This window comes from Chiroxiphia lanceolata, chromosome 17 (assembly GCF_009829145.1).
Source record: "Chiroxiphia lanceolata isolate bChiLan1 chromosome 17, bChiLan1.pri, whole genome shotgun sequence".
NCBI classification, from domain to species: Eukaryota; Metazoa; Chordata; class Aves; order Passeriformes; family Pipridae; genus Chiroxiphia; species Chiroxiphia lanceolata.
Window position 1 is genome coordinate 9989188 of NC_045653.1, and position 18185 is coordinate 10007372.

Here is an 18185-nt window from a genome sequence, read left to right on the forward strand (position 1 = left end):
GCTCCCCATTTTAATGTTGAAAAACAACTTATTTGGTACAATCAAGTTCCTAGAGGTTGTAATCACACGTCACTTACAGATCTGTCACCCAGTGAGTGCCCAAACGTGAATGAATGTCTCTGTTAAGTTCTGCTATTCCCTTAAGAAACTTTGTCATGATCTACGCAGGTTTTGGCCGTGAAGTGCGGATTCTGTAACTCTCCAGTCTCACGGCCCTGTGGGTGTAAATCCAGCTCATCCAGGTGATGCCCTTCCAAAATGTTTGCTCTACCAGTGACATGTTTTTATAGCTCAAAGGAGAATTGTGTCGACAACAACGTGTACTGGTGCGACCTCGCAGCGCCAACCTCGTAGCAGGGAAAGCCCACTTGGGATTTCACGCCCAGTCCCGCAACGCAGATTTTTTTAGGAATTTTTTGGACGTCAAGTTGAGCATTGACAAATGTAAATGTAAATTTAAATGCTTTAAATGACCCCAGCGCCTCCGCGCTTTGCCTTGCTCCCCAGCTTCCTTGGGACTATTGCTCTTTCGCTCATTTCCCAGCAGGATGACCATCTCCCCATCCCCGGGTGCCGGCGCTCCCGGATCCCGGCGGAGGAAGGAGGGAAGCTCCCGGTGCCACCGGGACCGGTGCGGGCGGGCGCAGGAAGGGGGCGGGGCCTGCGCGCGCTTCCGTTCCCCCCCCCACGTGGCCGTGCTTTGTGCGCGCGGGCGGGCGGCGACCCCGCCGGCCCTTCCCCGTCCCTTGCCCGTCCCTTTCGCTTTCTCTTTCCGTTCCCCGCCGCGCTCCATGGCTTTCTCGTACTCGGAGCGGTTCTGGGAGGAGGAGGGCAAGCCGGAGGACTACGACTCCACCTGGGAGGGAGAGGAAGAGGAGGACGAGGAGGATGGCGGCGGAGGCGAAGCGGAGGGAGCGGAGGCGGCAGCCGGGGAGGAGCCGCAGGATGCGGGGGAGCAGCCGGGGTCGGGCAAGGAGCGAGACTGCCGGGTGGGTGCGGGGGTCCCCGGGGCGCGGGATGGGCTGAGAGACCCCCTTCCCCTCTTCTCTCCCGGAGCACCTTCCCCTGTTCCCCCCGTGCGGAGCCGCCGCATCCCTCGGGGCTGTCCCAGGTGCGCTCACCTGTGTGAGTGATGTTGTTCCTGCCTTCTGTGCTCTCAGCGCGTTTGGCCTCCCCTGTCAGGTACTTGATTTGCTAAGAAAAACTGGGGCAGCTTGAAATACTTACTACAAGTCAAAGGGGTTTTGCCCTGGCAGCGCTGCCTGGGCATGTACTTTGTCCCCATCTCGAGGAAGCAAATCCTCCGGGAGAGGGGACAGGGATGGGGATGGCAGAGGGATGCTGTGACTTCACGGCCCCTTAATATCCGTTAGACTGCCCATGAACTGGGTTTTAATATTTTCCCCCACCATTCCCTGTGGTCTGGGTATTTGTCCCATAAATAGAGGTTCTGTTTTCTGTATGTCACCTGCCTGTTCACCGCATGGATGTGACATTATGGCATTATTGTTCTCCTTGCTTTTAAGTTTTTGGTTGGTATCTTCAGCCTTTGTATGGTGGCCTTCCTTCTGCTCTTTGATGCCATTAATAAAATGCCATCACATAAAATCTACTCAGTTTTAAAAATGAGCTGTAATTTTTGATTTCTTTTGGACATGTTTTATTTTCTAAGGAACGTGTTTAGAGCAACTCTGAAAACAACAAAATACACACTGTTTTAAAAACTAGAGGTACGTGTGCAGTTATGAGTGAGGTGCTGCAAAACATGAACACCTGTGCCTGGTGCCTTAATGTTTAGTTGAAATAAAAGGAACTTTTTAGTCTTATCTGAGGTCCCTGTTTTTAGCATCAGTGGTTTTCAGTTTGACATTGAGTGTCAGTAGTTTCTTCTCCAGCATTGCTTTGGTAAATGCAAACCTGTTTCTTTTTCAGTATTTCCTGTCAGTCAAAACTACAGTCCTTTGACTCCTCCCCTTTTGGGGAAAAGGAAGCTAATTCTTCACTTGACTTTCATTTCAGCAACTCTTCCCTTCTCTTAGAATATAAATAGGTAGATAAAGCTATCCAATGAATACACTTTTAAAGGAGTATAATATTAAGCTTTATTTTTTTAATAAGCATTAAGATATTAAAGTACCACTTTACAAAAAAATTCTCTGTGCACATGGAAAGGTGTTTTGGGTGGAGTAGTTGTAATACTGAATGGAGGAGGCAGGGTTTTCCTTTGAAGTGTTTTACAGTGTTGGAGAGCATGCTGTCAACTTTGTTTTGTGCATGGCTGGAGTTCACAAGTTTTAATAACTCCAGAACATTCAGGTTATTCTGTTTGCGTGTGTTTGTTCTTCAGGTGTTTGTTTTTTTTTTTATTTAGAGCAGCTCTGGATTGTGACAACTGTAAAAGCAAGGACCATTTTTTCACTCCAGTGGGTGGACTTTTCCAGCTTTGCCTTACAAAGGAGGATGTTGTCCCTGAGACTTATGGCCCCTGGAATACTGTTCTGCATTTTTCAAGAGGAGCTCTTCCTTCAGTGATGAATGTGTAGTTACCTCTGTCTGACAGTGCCTTGAAAAATTATAAGGGCAGTGAGAATGAGTGTTCAAAGAAACAGTAAATCTTCTGCTATCCATTTGTGCCTTTACAGCCTGTCAAAGGCATGAATCAGTTTCCAAAACTAGTTCCTACTTCTGCTTATTTTGCACTAATTCTCATTCTTCTCCCCTCAGTCTAGATGGTATTCTTTCTGGCTGAAGCTGCTAGTGTTTTTATTCAGTACTGAGGTTAGAGTTTTTTATTATTATTTGCACTGTGCACTTTCAAAATCAACTTAAAATTCTACTTTTATCTTTGCATTTCACTTGTCTCTGTAACTGCTCCGTATTCACAGTCTGAGGTTCCTGCAGGTGCGTCTTTCCAGCTCTTTTGCCTGGCAGTGCCTTTAGCTTCTATGAGTGAGCTTTGAAAACTTTATGGTTTATGTTTATTTTAAGAAGAAAAAGGCTGCAATAATGCCCGAAGTTCATGTTTTAATAACAAATCCCGTAGTTCTGCTTTCTCCTAAATTTCAGTCAACAAAATGTTTCAATTCCTCTTCTGGGGTTGTCATCTTTCTCATTGCAGTGCCTGGTTCAGAATCCACACCTTCTTTCATCCCTTTTGGTTACAGCTGGTTTCCAGCTGATTTCTCAGCCCAATCCTGTTTGTGTTCCCCTCTCCTGGCTGTGTTCTCTGCTTCCCTCACTCTTTGAACACTGATGCATGTTCTGCCTCCAGGTTTGGAGGGTGAAACCCACTTAGGTTTCCTGGCAGTGCTGTGAGACATAAAGGGGATTGATTTATACCTGTGAGTTTCAGCCTTGCTGTTTAGTTTGTGTTTCTTACCTGGAAAGAAAGGGAAGGTTCTGTTCCTGTGTGGCTTAAATAGAACTTTATAGAGACCCAGAAGCAACACCTACTTGGAGAACCAAAGCTGAGTTTTGCTCTCTTTGCTTCCTCATCTTGTTCTCTTTGTTGCTGGGCTCCAGAATGCCTTTTCCTGGATCTAGCTTCTTTCTGGACAAGCCTTACAGCCCCTTGCACCATGGCATTGCATCTGGCTCTGTGGCTACACTGGCTCTTCAGCAAACCAGTTATTTTCTAAGGTGGGAGCCAGTCTGCTTTTATCCTGTCCCACCTGACTGCGTCCAAGGATGTTATTTTAGAACCTTAAGTGTAAAGAATATCTGGAAATAGAATATTAATAATTGATTATATTAAAACAATGTTTTAGTTAATTCCTTGTAACAGTCAACAGGGCAAGTGAATGGGTGACTTCATTACAACAAGATGTTAAAAAAATGTAGTCCCATTCCAGCCTCAATTATTAATGAACCAAGGATCATTGTTCATTAGGAAGTGGTTTTATTTTTCTCTGTGCAAGTGAGGTTACAAAATACCAAATGAGGTTATTAAATAACTAGGGAGAGTTTTTGATGCTTCTTTCTTCTAAGTTCCTTACAGTGCTTATTTTGCAAGAGTTTGCACATCTCATCCCCATTTCCCAGCATTCTTGTTCTTGCTGTGAGCTGGCATTGAACAAACTGACTGTGCTGTGCTTTGCTTTGGGGGCCCCTTTATTCATGAGCAGTCTTGTTCATTTTGGTGGTTCTAAATTGACACAACACTGTTAAGTGCTTTCATGGTTTGGGACAAGATGATTCAGCACTCAGCAAGATTAAACTTGTCTGTGTTGCTTTGAAGTGTAACAAATTCCCTTATCACTGAAGTAATCCACTGCAAAAAATAGATAAGTAAAAATCTATATAATTCAGTTAAAATGCATTTTAAACTAAGTCATACTTGCAACTTCTATTTCCACAAATTTCAGAGGAACAGATGAAGCTGTTCTTTTGTGATTTCTGTCTAAATGTGACACTTGAAATTAATCTTGCACATCTGTGTAGTGAGGAGAACCTGGCACCTGATTGTATGGCACCACAGGTTTTTCTCTGTAGCAATTTAAATTATGAATAATATAAAGTGAATTCAGCTGTAACTAGATAAATCTGTCACTTGGCAACTAATAGGGATCATGTGAGTCACCGCTGTGGGTATTCTCATTTTGTATCTATTTTTTATTTTATTAGTGAAGTTTGATTTCAGAATGTTCCAACGAAATGCTTTTTATTTGTAGGAGCAAAGCTCGAATTCATCACGGCAGTCTCAGGTAAGTTTGGTTACATGGAAAAATGAGTAATAATTAAGATGATGATTGGAACAGAAGTCCAATAAAATAAATATCTAATGTGACCATGTAGCTCTGTTGTTGTTTGCTGTCTAGATCAGCATGATGCTTAATCAGCAAGGCTGATCTCGAGCATAAAGCAAAGATGAATAAAACTTTTTATTTCAGTAATGTCTACAGGGAATGAGAATCTTGAATTCCAGGGATATTTCTACATCTTAAATTCTCCAATTTTAAAGTCTGACCTCTCTCTTCACTAGGGTTTATAGCAACTCAGAGATATGTCTTCTTTTAAAATCTTTTAGTTAAGGGGGGAAAATGACATTTTACTGTTTGGGATTTCCAGCTAGTTCTGACCATTTCCATAAGCAAACCCAACTGGGGTACAAGATAGGCATGAAAATTAAAACCTTGATTGATAAGACTAGAAGGGAAAAGAAGTGTTTTGGTTAAAGGATAAGGCATGAACTTCTTTTAGTCCAAAGTCAGGAATGCAGAGAAATGACAACAGTAACAGTCTGGCTGGTTCTGGGGGTGCTGGGAGTGCAGGGCACATGTGAGAGATGCTGAATTCAGTCAGTGGGTGATTCTTTTTTGCAGAAAATGGCTTTATTGTGAATCTCTGATGTGTCTCTTTTCCGCAGTTCAACTGGAGGCGCAACTGCACTGCAGCCAAAGACATGCAGAGATACAGACACCACTACCCAGTACGTGCTCAGGGGTGGGGAACCAGCTCCTGGGGCTCCTCCTCGTCCCTTCCTACCTTTAGGAACACTTTCTAGATTTGGAACACCCTTTTACCTTTACATTTACGGAACCTTTGAAGGATTCATTTGTGAGGGGGAAGGGATGATGTGGGTGCGTCAGAAACAAGCTGTTACTTCCCAAAACACATTTCGAGGATTTAGCTTGAGAACGTTTATGAAATGTGAGGGAAAGCAAGGAGAAACGTTGAAGTGAGTATTGCCTTTGAAAAGATTGCTGCTTGTTGATTTCTTGTTCTCACCTCCAGGGTTTGAAAGAATCAGAAAATGAGGATGAAGAAGAGATGTGGAACTTAAGCTTTTATAAAAATGAGATTTCTTTTATGCCCCAGGGTGAGTACGTTGTGTGGTGGCTGTTTGATGCAATCTGCTGTAGCTGCTTGAATTGGTGAAAGAGCAGCTTCATCCACGTGGGACAGCTAATAAAAACCAAACCAAACAAACAAAACACACGACCAAAACAAAAACACCACCCAGAACAAAACAAACAAAAAAACCATCAACATTTCCATTTCAAAACCTCCTTGTTCCTGCTGTATTTTCCTTCATTTTCTGTTTGGTGGTGGAAAACTAAGGTATTTTTCTGGCTTACCAGGTTGTCTAGTTAGAGAAGCTAATGCCTGTGTGCAAGCACCTGGGTCTGGGTAATGAGCCACCTGGGGTGATTGGCTAACTTTAATTTTAATTTGGTGTGGTTTCTTACCTGACCTTTTCCTTTTCCTTGCAGGTGTGCCTATCGAAGATCTGCTTTCACGTTGGTGGGATGACTATGAAATTCTGGAAGAAAACCATTCTTACATACAGTGGTAAACTGTCTGCAGGAACAGAGTGCCTCTCTTTAGTTGTGCCTCTTTTAAGTGTCAGGTGTATCTGTGTTCCTGAAAACAGCTTCATAAAAGGCCCAGCATCACTCTTGATGAAACCTTTGTTCACTTTAGCTTTATTGAGTTGTATTCTTCTGGAAGCAATGCAGTGGAAGTCCTGAAGGACCTGGGTTTCTAGTGCAGCTGTGGCAATAGAGCTCAGTTATGCCTTTGAGCACCTGCAGAACAAAGTTAGGGCAAGGAGAGAGATCCACATAAGCAAAATGTGTTGCTGTTATTGATGTAGACACTGCTTTTATGGGAGGGATTTATTTCTCATATAGTAAAACTACTTCTATGCCCGTAGGGATGTGAGGTCTCCAAGAGGTACCTGTGTGGTTGGATGTCATCTTTGCTCATCTGGGATTAAAATTTCTTTTGTTTCAGGCTGTTCCCTTTACGTGAACACGGGATGAACTGGCGTGCCAGGCCACTCACCTGTCAAGAAATCCAGGTATTTATTGAAAGCTTTTGTCTTTTTTTTTTTTTTTTTTTTTTTTGAGCTCTGAAGTATGTTAGGATTTTCCCTAAATGCCTTATATTTGAAGTTGAGTGGGATTTTTAGCTTCCTTGGGTCCCTGGTGTGCACGGAGCTCCCTGTAAGGCAGTTGTCTGTCTTGTGGCTGCCAGTAGCTCCACCAGCAAATGAAATACTTTAGTGACACAGTCAAACCTTGTTTAGAATTCAGGTGCCACTTAAACTGGGGCAGGTAATTAGGAAATTGCACCTTTTACTAATTGCTCTGTCTTGTTTTCAGGCCTTTAAGAGGTCCAAGGAAGTTATGGAAAGGTTTGTACGTGCTTATGAGCTCATGCTGAGATTTTATGGAATCATTCTGGTCAACAAAGAAACTGGAGAACTTAAGAGAGCAGAGAACTGGGCTGACAGATTTGAAAACTTGAACAGGTAAGTCTCAGTTTATGCCATTGATCATATACTGCACCCAGGCACTTCTTTGGGGGGAAAAAAAAAAGTCCAAGTCAAGGAAATCCTCGGTCCTTGAGGAATGAAGACTTTTGCTGATAAACATGTTATCTAGCGAGAGTACTTTTAGCTTTTATTCTGTTAAACTACAAAATAGGAATATTTCCATCCCTGATTGTTTATAAAACTGCCTCAATGTGTGTGTAAAGTGCTTTGAGTCCTTATTTGAAAAGTGCTCTGCAAATGTGATGTTTTCATATTACTGCAGGTGTTGCAGAGATAATAATGTTCCTTCTGATTCTCATACCCCTGATGATATTAAGAAGGGCTCTTAAAAGGACTGGGCATAGTCACAAAAGAGAAAATAACTTGAAGATTGTCAAGTGTTAAAATAAAAAAGGCCAAAAAAAAGCGATGTCTAGCCTAAGACATGAATTTTTGGCAGCAGCCCTGCATGCCTGTGTTCCTAACACTACAGGCTTCCCCTGAAGGATCTCTGTCAGGGACAAGATGTTAGGCTGCATGGACTTGTGTGTCTGACTCAGTGTGGGTGATTCAGAAAGCCAAAACCTTTCCAAGCAGTTGAGATGATGAATTTTAGCATCTCAGGAAGGGCTTAGGAAGGTACTGCTGAGGGCACACAGCAGCTACTTAAAGCCCACCTGTGCTCCCATTTGCGTTGTCAAATATAGTCTTTAACAGATCACAGTCAGTCAATGACAAAACACTTTGCAGATACCCCAGAGGTTCACAGTGGCTTGTGAGACTTTCCCTTGACAGCTTTGCTTGTCTGTTCCTGTTCAGGTTCAACCACAACAACCTGCGGATCACTCGCATCCTGAAGTGCCTGGGGGAGATGGGATACGAACGCCATCAGGTGCACTTGGTAAAGTTTTTCCTAACAGAAACTCTCGTTAAGGGGACGCTCCCAAATGTCAAGAGAAGTGCCTTGGATTACTTCCTGTTCACCGTCAGAAGCAAACGGAGGAGGAGAGAACTAGTCCACTACGCTTGGCAACACTTCAAGCCTCAGGAAGACTTCGTGTGGGGGCCAAAGGAGAAACTCCAGAAGTACAGACCCCGCTCTGCCAAGCCACAGCTGCACCAAAAGGCTGAAGATAGACAGGAAACTCCTGGTAAAAAATGTGGTGGTTCGGTGGGAAAGGATCAGAACCGGTCTCCAGAGGCAGAACAGAAAGCTGGAGATGCTGTGAACTTGCAGCCTGAAGTGAGCGATGAAGATGTAAAAGAGAAGATAAGCAAATGTGTTTTGAAGGGAGGAGATGATGAAGAGGGGAAGGAAGCTTCATCTGCCCAGCTGGAGGAGAAGGATTTAAACAGTGAGGCTGAAGAAGTGCAGGGTACAGCAGAGAATGACTGCACAAAGGAGAGCAAGAAGAGAAAACTGGATGCACATATGGCAGATGCTGAAAAGGTTGGATCGCTGAAAAGCTCTACTGATATTGAAAACATTTCCCATAATCTGGGAGAATGTGCAATTAATGCAGAAATTCCCTCCTCAGGCCCACCCTCACAAGCAGAAGAGGACCAGGAAGCACTGAAAGATGATGATGAGAGCACTAAAGGCTCAGCAGCGCCAGAGACCACTGATGCAGCCGTGAAACGGAGGAAAGTCGATAAAAGAACATCAAAAACCAAAACAGTCAACTTGGCCATAAACCTGAACATGGGGCCCTCAGCCTGTAGTGCCAAGGTAAATCCATCTGCTGAGTCTGAGGCTGAAAAAGAAAATGTCAGTGAGAAAAATGCAACTGTGGAAGTGAGAAGTGAGAAGGGGGGTGGTGGTGATGCAGATGGTGAGGCAGTAAAACCCCTGGCTGGTTCCAGGCTCCCCAGGACTGGCTCTACTTCTCCAAGAAGTGATGGCTGTGAGTTGAGTGGAGATCAAGGCACAGTGAGGAGTGATCAGCACAACTGCAACAGCACACTCCTGGGGGGTGAGAGTGAGGTAGATGGGGTAGAACAGCAGAAAAAGGCAGAAAAAGCAGACGAAGAAGGGCAAGCAGAACCCACAGACAAGAAACAAGCTCCAGAGAGTCTTGAGCAGAGCACGACACCCACTTGTCCTGAAGAAGACAGTGCTGAGCTTGCAACACAAAAAGCTGAGAGCTCTGAGCATGCAGCAGAGCCTGGTGGAGAGCAGGGAGCAGCAGAGTGAGAGCAGCACAGCGAGTCCTCGAGCAAGCAGAGATGACACTGCCCCAGCTGCAGGGAGCCAGCTTGGATAAGAGAAGTACATGGAAAAATAAACTTCCTTTGGGATGATCCAGGCTGGCCCCTGTCTCACTTTCACTCTGTCATGCTTTTTTTAATCATCTGTAGTAATTTCACCGAGATCCAGCTCTTGGTTACCCTAAAGAGGAAAACTTTAATTTAGTCATCTTCATGGACAGGCCTTGTCCTGTTCCTGGTTTTTATCTGATGTTCAGGGCTATCTTGGAGCAACGGGGATTTTTGCACTTTGCTTTGATTCTGGTATGTCCCTTCTGAAAGAGAAGAGGAAAAATAATCTCTTTCCTTGTTTGAAATAGTTAAGTATTTATTAAATACGTGATTTTTAATGTAAGACAGCATGACCTAGTTTACCAGGCCTTTCTATGACCATGTAACTTCTGTTTGTTATTTTGAAAGGCTGTACCTGTCCAGGAGTTTTTTTCCTGGGAAAAGTGCTGTTTCCCTAAAATAGATGAGTATCTGGATTTCACATGATGTCAGAGTGCAGCTGCCTCTATAAAGAAAGTAGGTTTGGCTTTAGACTGGGATAAAATGCATAACCAAACATACCTCTGATCAGTATGAACCTTTGTGTAGATACTGTTCTGAGGTGCAAAGTGCTGAGTAATTTGTTCTCTTCATCCCCACAGAGGTTGCTTTGTAGTTCTTAGAGTTGTTAAGAATATGAGTTGTCTACTAGTTTCTAAGAGAAAAGCCTTCAGATTTTGCATAAAACTCTAGAGCTGCTCTTCCCCAGGTTTTCCCACCACTTTTATTGTCTTCCACAGATATCAGTGTCCATGACTGGTTCAAAGGCCTTCCTTTCTCAGTTGCCAAAACAGCACAGATTTTTCCCACTGCATTTTTTTCAGCCTTTGCTGATAATTTGCTGTGGCCTGTGGGGCTCCTTTCTGCAGGCCCATTGCGTGAGGTCAGATGTGTCAGATCCAACCCATTTCCCAGTTAGGGCAGGATTGGTTTGCCATTAATGGTCAGCATGTCAGACAGTGAGGGCATGGCCGAGTGCAGCATGTCTGGAAACCACTGGGCTTTGTGGGGCAGTTAATTGAAGCTTTAATTGGAGGGGGTACGCTTGTCTGGTTCGTTTATTTACAGCCCTCAAGAATTCACTTTCAGACCTTGCCAGCTATTTGCCTGCATTAGTGTTCCTGACCTGCCTGTCAGCTGTTCTGCCTGACTTACACCATATTCCACCGAGTCTGAAAGAGCATTAAACAGCTTAGCTCCTAAAAGTTGACAACAGGGACCCGTTTCATGAAGGAGGGGAAACCGTTCCCAACAGCCAGAAGGTCTGGACTTGCTGTTTGCTCAGATTGTTTGGTTTGGTTTTGGGGTTCTTTGGTGCTGTTTGGTTGATGCAGCAGCCTGTGCAATGTTAATGTGTTTCCTCTCTCTGCTACAGTTCTTAAGAAGCTTCATCTTTCAAGGAATTTGATGGGTGACTTGCCTTCCCAGACTGTAGGTCCTGAGCCAGCATGCCACATACATGTGTGTGGGAATAAAAGTCTGCAAGCTCAGCATCTCATGTTTGTGGTCACACACGTGCTGGAAAAAGGCTTTAATGTTTTTAAATTACTTTTTTTTTTCTTCTTATAAATAAGTGGAGTTAAATAGCCAATAAGAATACACTTAACTACAGATACAAATACTTGAAGACGTTGAGTGAAAATTCTTTCCTAAGAGATTCCTAAGAATTGTTAATTGTGGCTTTTGTACAGATTTATAGTAATTTTCTTATTTAATGAAATTTCCATTGTGAATATGTGCTCAGTTGGGGCATAGATCATATATCTTGTTGTGGTTTGGTTTTGTGTTTAATGAGATTTCACTGTGAGCCCCAGCCTGGAGTGAGTGCTCAAACCAAACCCTTCCCTCTCATACCTGGTTTAGAGTTTTGGCTGTAGGTGTGTGTGGTGAGTTCACAAGATGTTTCCCAGCACTCAGAGTTGTATCACAGAGTCTGTTATGTTAATTCCCCTATTAAAGCATGACTTTATTGCATACCAGTTTCCACTTACTTTTTTTTCATCTTTGAGGGCAGGATGTGATCATTTACCCACCACCACCCACCCCTCCTGTCTCGTGGTCCCCTCCAGTAAGTGGGTGCAGGGGGCTGCCCAGCATTCCCAAGCAGAGCTCTGCTGGGCTCACCATGTGACACATTTGCTGCTTGTTCCATGGGGAGGTGATGCCCAGTCTTCCTCCAGCTCTAAAATATGCCCAGTGAATGTCTGTGGGATAAAGATACCCCTCAAACCCCCTGCAATGGTTCTTATTTAATTATGTACTTGGAAATCATAGAATCATGGAATGGTTTGGGTTGGAAGAAGCCTTAAAGCTCATCTCAGTCCACCCTCAGACACCTTCCACTAGACCAGGCTGCTCAGAGCCCCATCCAGCCTGGCCTTGGATGCTCCCAGGGATGAGGTGTCCCCATGTTTCAGTATGTTTTGGTAGGTCCTGACTTGCCTTTGTGCTGCCATCCTCCCACAGGTGTCCTGATGCTCTGTGGGGCAAACAAGGGCTTCACTTCAATCATCCCTTGGGGCTCCAGGCAGGAGAGCACCTGCCCAGCCTGGCCATGGGGGTTCAGTCCAGTGGGTCTTTTCAGGACACAGGTACAGGGGTGTCTGTGTGGTAAAATGATTTTTGTGAGTCACTGTGTCCCTTCAGCTGTGCTGCCTCTGCCTGGGGATGTGGAATGAGAGGATAACTGGGTGTCCTCTTGTTCCACAGGCTGGGCTTGAAGGTCAGCAAACTCCATGTGCAGCAGCCCTCCAAGCCCAAGCTCACTCTGAGTGAGGTGTGGCCGAGGAATTTAGATCTCCTCTGCCTTCTGTCCTGCCATCAGTTGGTCTTGTGTGGAGGAGGAGGCACAAGCTGTGCAAAGCAGCTTGTGGGACTGCACTGCTCTCCCTCTCTGGGGTTTGTGGTGTCCAGTAAAGCATTCCAGTTACTTTGAAGCCATCAGAAGCCATACAGACACACGGTCCCTTTCTGTCCCCAGCTGCCTGTTCCACAAAATCTTGTAGGAATTTTGTAAATCTGAGTCCCTTATCCCCCTCTCAAGGTTAGTGGAATATTGACTGCTGGGGAGCTGGACAGACACACACTGTGTGCTCACACAAACCTCCTGCCAAGGGATGCCAAACCAAAACCTGGTATTTATTTCATTTCTTAAACTTTGCTTTTCCACTTCTGCTCTCTTCTTCTTAACCGAGTGAGCTGTGTCATTTCACTTCTGTTCTTCTCCACTTCCAAGCCCTGCTTTGGATGAAATTGTCTTTAATTGATAAAAGGAAGCATGAAGCTATTTACAGAAGATACATCTCCGTGAATATGTTGGCATTTGGGATCACCTATCTGGGAATGGTTCTCCTGTTCCTTGCTTCCAATATTTCAGATATTTTCTGTGGCTTTGAGAATGTTTCTCTTTTTTCCTTCCTCCTTGTATGTGTCTGTGACTATCTGTTTTCTGATCAGGATTCATCACTTTTCCAAGAAATCATTTGTTGTTCTTCAGATCACTCTAAAAAAAACCCAAACGAGATGTGAATAACAAACTAACAAAGCACCTCGTGAAGCAGTAAGGGCATTTCTCTGTGGTGATCTTGCACTCATTACAGGTATATTAATGTCTCTACTGAAGTTAGGTGGCCTCAGGCACTGAATAACTCACTCTGTTGCTTTTTACCTGTCCAGCCCAGAGGTGGTGATGGGCTTTGAGAAATGCCCTGGGTGAGACCTCAGGAACAGCTTTACATCTCCAGCTGGAGCAGCCCAGTTTTGCTCCTGTGTCATTGTCTCCCAATCCAGCTCTTCCATAGGCTCCTCTCTGCTTGCTGCATCCTGGGGCTGCCCAGCAGGGCATGAATGGGAGCTGCTCTGGCTGCCTGCTGCTCCCCCTCCCTCTCCCACCTCCTCCTGAAACCTCCTCTCCTCAGGCTCAGCCCCTCTTGCCTTGCTCCCGAGCTCTGCCCCTCCAGCTGGAGCCACAGGTTTATCTGGAGGCAAGGAGTCTGCTCTGTAAGCTGAGACCTAAGAGGAGGAGGGATCTGCTGGACCCTGGAGGAGAAAGGGTTTAGCTGCCCGGGAGGAACTGAGAGAGGCAGAGCCTGGGCACCATGGCCGGATTCTCCACTCTTGGACTCCTCTCCCTGTGTCAGTTTTTAGTCACAGCATCAGCTCAGGTGAGAAACCTCATTTGTGTCTTAATGCTCAAGGAAAAAACCTGCAAGGGTAAAAGAGAGTGACCTGTGTATGTTGTGCCTGTGGGGTGAAATGTGGCAATAGGCAGATTATTAGTTTAAAGTTTATTAAAAGTGTGCGTCTGGGTTTGTACCTGTGTGGGTTGGTGTAAAAACCACTGCTTTATATTCCCATGAAAGTGTTGTCTTCCTATTCAGGACTGCAGTTATGAGAGACAAAGCCTTGGGAGAGGGGGAGACCTGTGAATGTAAGAGAAACAGTTTTCTTTTACACTGAAGTAACAGGTATTCAGTGAGACTGATCTGATCTGAGTCTTTATTTGAATCAGAATCTCTTATTTATTCCTTCAATCAATTTTCAAGTTTTACACTTATAAAGAAGGATATATAACTCCATTCACTTCGGACGTGGAGCTGTATTAAACTTCCCTGTCTGGTGTTAATATTGTTGTGTGGGGAAGTGACTCCTTGGTGAGGTTTTTCATTGTTAGTGAGGAATTTTTGCAGCCTGGTTTGGGAATTCAGAGCTGCCCTCATCTGCTGCAAGCAGAGCTACTTCTACAATGAAACCTTTGTTCCCTAAAGCTACAGCAAGTTACTCTCTGGAGCCCTCTCCATACAGAAGTCATTTATTGGACTTTTTTTTCCTTTCCCCACCTTTCCAAAATCCCAGATTTTCAAACGGCATCCTGCTCAGAGAGGAGACTTTCCCTTTCTCCTCCTGTCTTCGTTAGTGTCTGCCTGGCTTTTCCATCACCCCATCAGCCTGGGACTATAAATTAATTATTACTCCCAAGCACTTGGCCCCTATGTTCTGTGGGCTTTGCATTTCCCCCTCTGCCCAAACCAGAACGTGCTGTGGGCAGGGAGAACCATACGACCAAACCCATTTGCTGCCCAGCGACCAGCTTTGATTCCCAGGATAAGCCACCAGTTAAATGAGCTGGGGAGCCCTGAGGATGTGCCCAGTCAAAAGAGGTTTTCCAAAAAGCCTTGCAGAGCAGCTCTGAGCCCACCCTGGCTGGCAGGGGGCCCTGAGGGAGGGAGGGTCAGTGAAGATTTAGGGTTAAGCTGTAGGACTCGGCCGTTGCTTTCAGATCCAGCCCATGTGTTTCTTCTGATGCAAAAATAAACTCTTGTCTCTCATTTTCCCCTAGTCCCTTCAGAGAGTAGGACCACAAGGCCCTCCTGGACCACGAGGACCCCCTGGACCGTCTGGCAAGGACGGCATTGATGTGAGTGATGCACGGTGGGGGCAGGCTCAGGGTGAGGGGTGGGGCAGAGGCAGAGCCAAACAGAGCAGAGAAGCTGCTCTTGTTCTTCTTTGGACATCCTTCAGGGCTGGGCAGACCTGGAGAACCAGCCTCCTCATAAGAGACCTCGTTTTGCAAGAGCCAGAACAGCGAGTGGAGGTGCTGAGTGGCCTCAGGTTCTTTTCAGGATAAATCCCCTTCTCAAGGGAGAGCTCAGGGGTTCATGACCCTGCCTGCAAAGTAGAATATTTCTCTTTTGGTGTTAGGATCTGTGTAGGGTTGAGTGCAGGGGTACAGTGTGTGCTGGGGTTACTGCACGTTCAGTAGTTCAGAGAGAGGTTTATGTGATGCCTCAGAGCATCCACATTTTTAGAGAGGCTACAAGAAAGTCAAATATGCAGCACTGGACACTGCTCTTTTATTTTATGTCAACATTTTCAGCATGGTTATCCCTAATTTTGGCGCAAGAGATGTCAGGATTTGGCTCGTGTGTTGCCAGACATGAGTTTATAGTGGCCCAAAAGGCAACTGAAATGGACAACCTTTGTCTCAGCAGGCAGCTCCTTTCAGTACCTCCCGTGGAGGTAGAAGACCACCTACCCCAGGACTTAATGGAGGAGAAAAGCTTGTTCTGCTAATTGTCATTGATGTTTCCATAGAAATGAAAAATACTGTTTCCATATATCTGTTGGATAAGGACTGATTTGTGCCCTGTAGTTGGAAGCGGATAAAATGAGCATCAGAGGGACCTTCAACAAGACCACATCAAATGCAAAAGTCTGGGTTTCTGCTTCGATTTCCAGTCTGAGTAGTGCTTGTCTGAGCTGCTAATGGATTAGTTCAGGGGTTTTTAAAGCTGGTCTGAAGTACATTTATGGAAATTGGGCCTTTAAGCAACCTTGAAAAAAATCTATTCATTCCATGCAGGTCATTTTCTTTTGGATAAGGAGGTTTAAAAAAAAAAAGATGTTTGAGTTCCCTGGAATCTGGTGAACAAGGAGTGTTTGTGTCTGCAGTGGTGAGCTTTCCCAGTGGTTCTGTGAGCCAGGCTGGTCTGAAGAGAGAACCTCATTGATTTCCAGCCGGTCCCTCCAAGTGTCCTTTCAGCTAACAGAGGCTGTTTTACTGGGAATCTCACTCTGGTTTTGTAGCATGAGAAGTTCAGAGCTGGTACCTTGACAGCTTCCACTGTTTTTCATGATGTGACAAAAGGCTTAAGGGGGTGCCCTGGAAGAGGGTAAAGGACACGTGTTCCCATTCACAGCAGTGAGCCTGTGGAGTCCCTGCAGCTGGGCATCCATGTGGCCAGTGAGTTTTGGGAAAGGCTGGCATGATTCTGTACGGAGGGAAAAACAAGAGTTTGGGAAGGATGAAGCCCTTCTGACTTCAAGTTTCAACTTTTGCAGAGAGGCAATTGGAAAGAAACCCGTAGTTTTTCAGTTCCTGCTTTCTACAGAGTATTTTGGACTTCAACTCTGGAACAGCACCAGCATCACTTCCGATAGCTCTTGGAAACAGGAGCCCTGGGAAATGCTGATCATGTGAACCTACACCATTTTATCCACAACCAAAAGCTTTGGAAGGCTCCCTGTGGGACAGAACCGCATAATATCTAATTAATGTGAAGAATGTTGTCCTAATAAATCAAACAGCTGAGTAAAGTACTTAAGGTGCAAAGTCCTGCAGTCTCAGTTTCAGCCTGGGGTTTTGGCTGTGAAGGAATACTCTCACATTTGAACAGACTTGAACTCCATCCCTCCTTTGGATATAGGATGTCAGGTGTCCTGTTCATGTGAGATGGTCTGGCTTCCCAGGGTCAGACACCAGGATGGTTCCTGTTATTCAACAAGACACTGAGTCCTTTCAGGAAAGGCATAGGAGAAGAGATACAGGGCTGTGGCTGGTGTTGAGCACAGTCACACAGCCTCCCCATTTAAGGGTTGCCCCTTTTTTGTCTGTACCCTCCAAAAAAATGATGGTATAAAAAAATCCAACACTGCTCTGCATTTTCCTAGTGCTGCTTGGAGAGGATCATCTGGATCCTGAGTGGCAGCATCAAATGTGCCACTGCAGAGTGAAACCATTATTTTATTTCTTTTCTTTTGGTGATAAGACTTTTTAAAAATTGCAATCAGAAATTTTCTGGACTGTATCTGTGCAGCTTTCCTGAACTCTGTAAGCCACTCCAGCCAGGCCACCTTCACAGATGGCTTTAGATGAATGCAGTGTAGGAAGTGTTGCTGGGTGTCTCTGAGCTGGATGAGTGCTGCCGAGGTGTTCAGCCATCCCTTACCATCAGCTCTGAGCAGTGAGAGATGCAGAACATGCAGCTGAATTATTCAGGATGTTTCCTTGGATGAACCCCATCAGCACAATTTCTCAAAGGTCCTGCTTTCATTCCTGCCTTTCAGTGGGAGCTGCAACATGAAGTCCCCCTGAAATATTTCATAATTGAAGCCTTTAACACGCTTCACATTTCAGACTCAGTAACAAGAAAAATATCTCTCTCCCAAGAGCAGAAACAGCATGTTGTGATCAAAGGAATTAGTGGCAAGTTCCTGTGAATTATTTCTGGGGATGTAATTCCCCAAATTGCTAATAAGCAATTGTCACTTTTCAAAAATCAAGGATTTTTTTTTTTTCTTCCCCTGCTTTCTTTCTCTTGACTAGACTTGCTGAGAAACAGTAAACTTCCTTCTCTCTCACACAGCACCAGGAGAGCATTTCCTTTTGCTGACAACCCTTGCCTCTAATTCCCAGTGATCTGGCACTAGGGGTATAAACACTGAGTAGGCTTTTGATTCAGCTCTCTGAAGTCCTGGTGCTCCTGCAGAGTCCCCACAGGGGTCCATGATGGCAGGATGAAGGTTTAAGATGGTCCCCAACAGCCTTTGCTGATGCTGTGACCTTGCTGTGCAGATTTGCCATCACACAGGCAAGAAAAAATTGCAAGGGGCTGGCAACCTCAGGTGATGGAGAAGGGAGTAAACCACCTCTGCTGCCATTTCCAGATGCTCTTTCATTTAAAAAGAAGTGCCCCTTTCATCTCCTCACCAAAGGACCTTCCCCACCTATGATACTGATAACTATTTATGGAAAAGCTGTAGGCAAAGGGTAGTGAAGGAGTTGCTTCAGCAAGACAGAGCATAAAGATCCTTCTGTTCAGGGACCCTCTGGTCAGTCCCCCTCTGCAGT

At 45.0% G+C, this 18185-nt stretch overlaps 2 protein-coding genes across 3 annotated transcripts in view; both read left to right on the top strand.

Moving 5' to 3' along the window:
* The first annotated feature begins 687 nt into the window (after window positions 1-687).
* OGFR (opioid growth factor receptor) lies at window positions 688-11530 on the top strand. Of its 2 annotated transcripts, XM_032704852.1 has the most exons (9): window positions 688-989; window positions 2725-2778; window positions 4671-4703; window positions 5366-5428; window positions 5734-5818; window positions 6213-6291; window positions 6736-6802; window positions 7107-7255; window positions 8078-11530. In XM_032704852.1, exons 1-9 carry the CDS (start codon window positions 792-794, stop codon window positions 9450-9452), a joined length of 2103 nt encoding a protein of 700 aa, XP_032560743.1. In that variant the 5' UTR covers window positions 688-791; the 3' UTR covers window positions 9453-11530. The 2 variants fall into 2 exon arrangements, with proteins under 2 accessions (XP_032560743.1, XP_032560744.1); XM_032704853.1 differs by lacking the exon at window positions 2725-2778.
* A 1981-nt stretch (window positions 11531-13511) lies between these two features.
* Window positions 13512-18185, top strand: part of COL9A3 (collagen type IX alpha 3 chain) — a 34060-nt gene continuing 29386 nt past the window's right edge. Inside the window, exons 1-2 of the mRNA XM_032705111.1 lie at window positions 13512-13719; window positions 14895-14972. Coding sequence (XP_032561002.1) covers window positions 13654-13719; window positions 14895-14972 — 144 coding nt within the window. The 5' untranslated portion in view covers window positions 13512-13653. The remainder of the gene's footprint in view (window positions 13720-14894; window positions 14973-18185) is intronic.

Excerpts from the sequence above, each read along its gene's own strand:
- OGFR (XM_032704852.1), top strand. The coding sequence starts at position 792 with ATGGCTTTCTCGTACTCGGAGCGGTTCTGGGAGGAGGAGGGCAAGCCG. Across the intron at positions 4,704-5,365 it reads ATTCATCACGGCAGTCTCAG|TTCAACTGGAGGCGCAACTG; the intron begins GTAAGTTTGGTT and ends TCTTTTCCGCAG. Across the intron at positions 5,429-5,733 it reads GATACAGACACCACTACCCA|GGTTTGAAAGAATCAGAAAA; the intron begins GTACGTGCTCAG and ends TCTCACCTCCAG.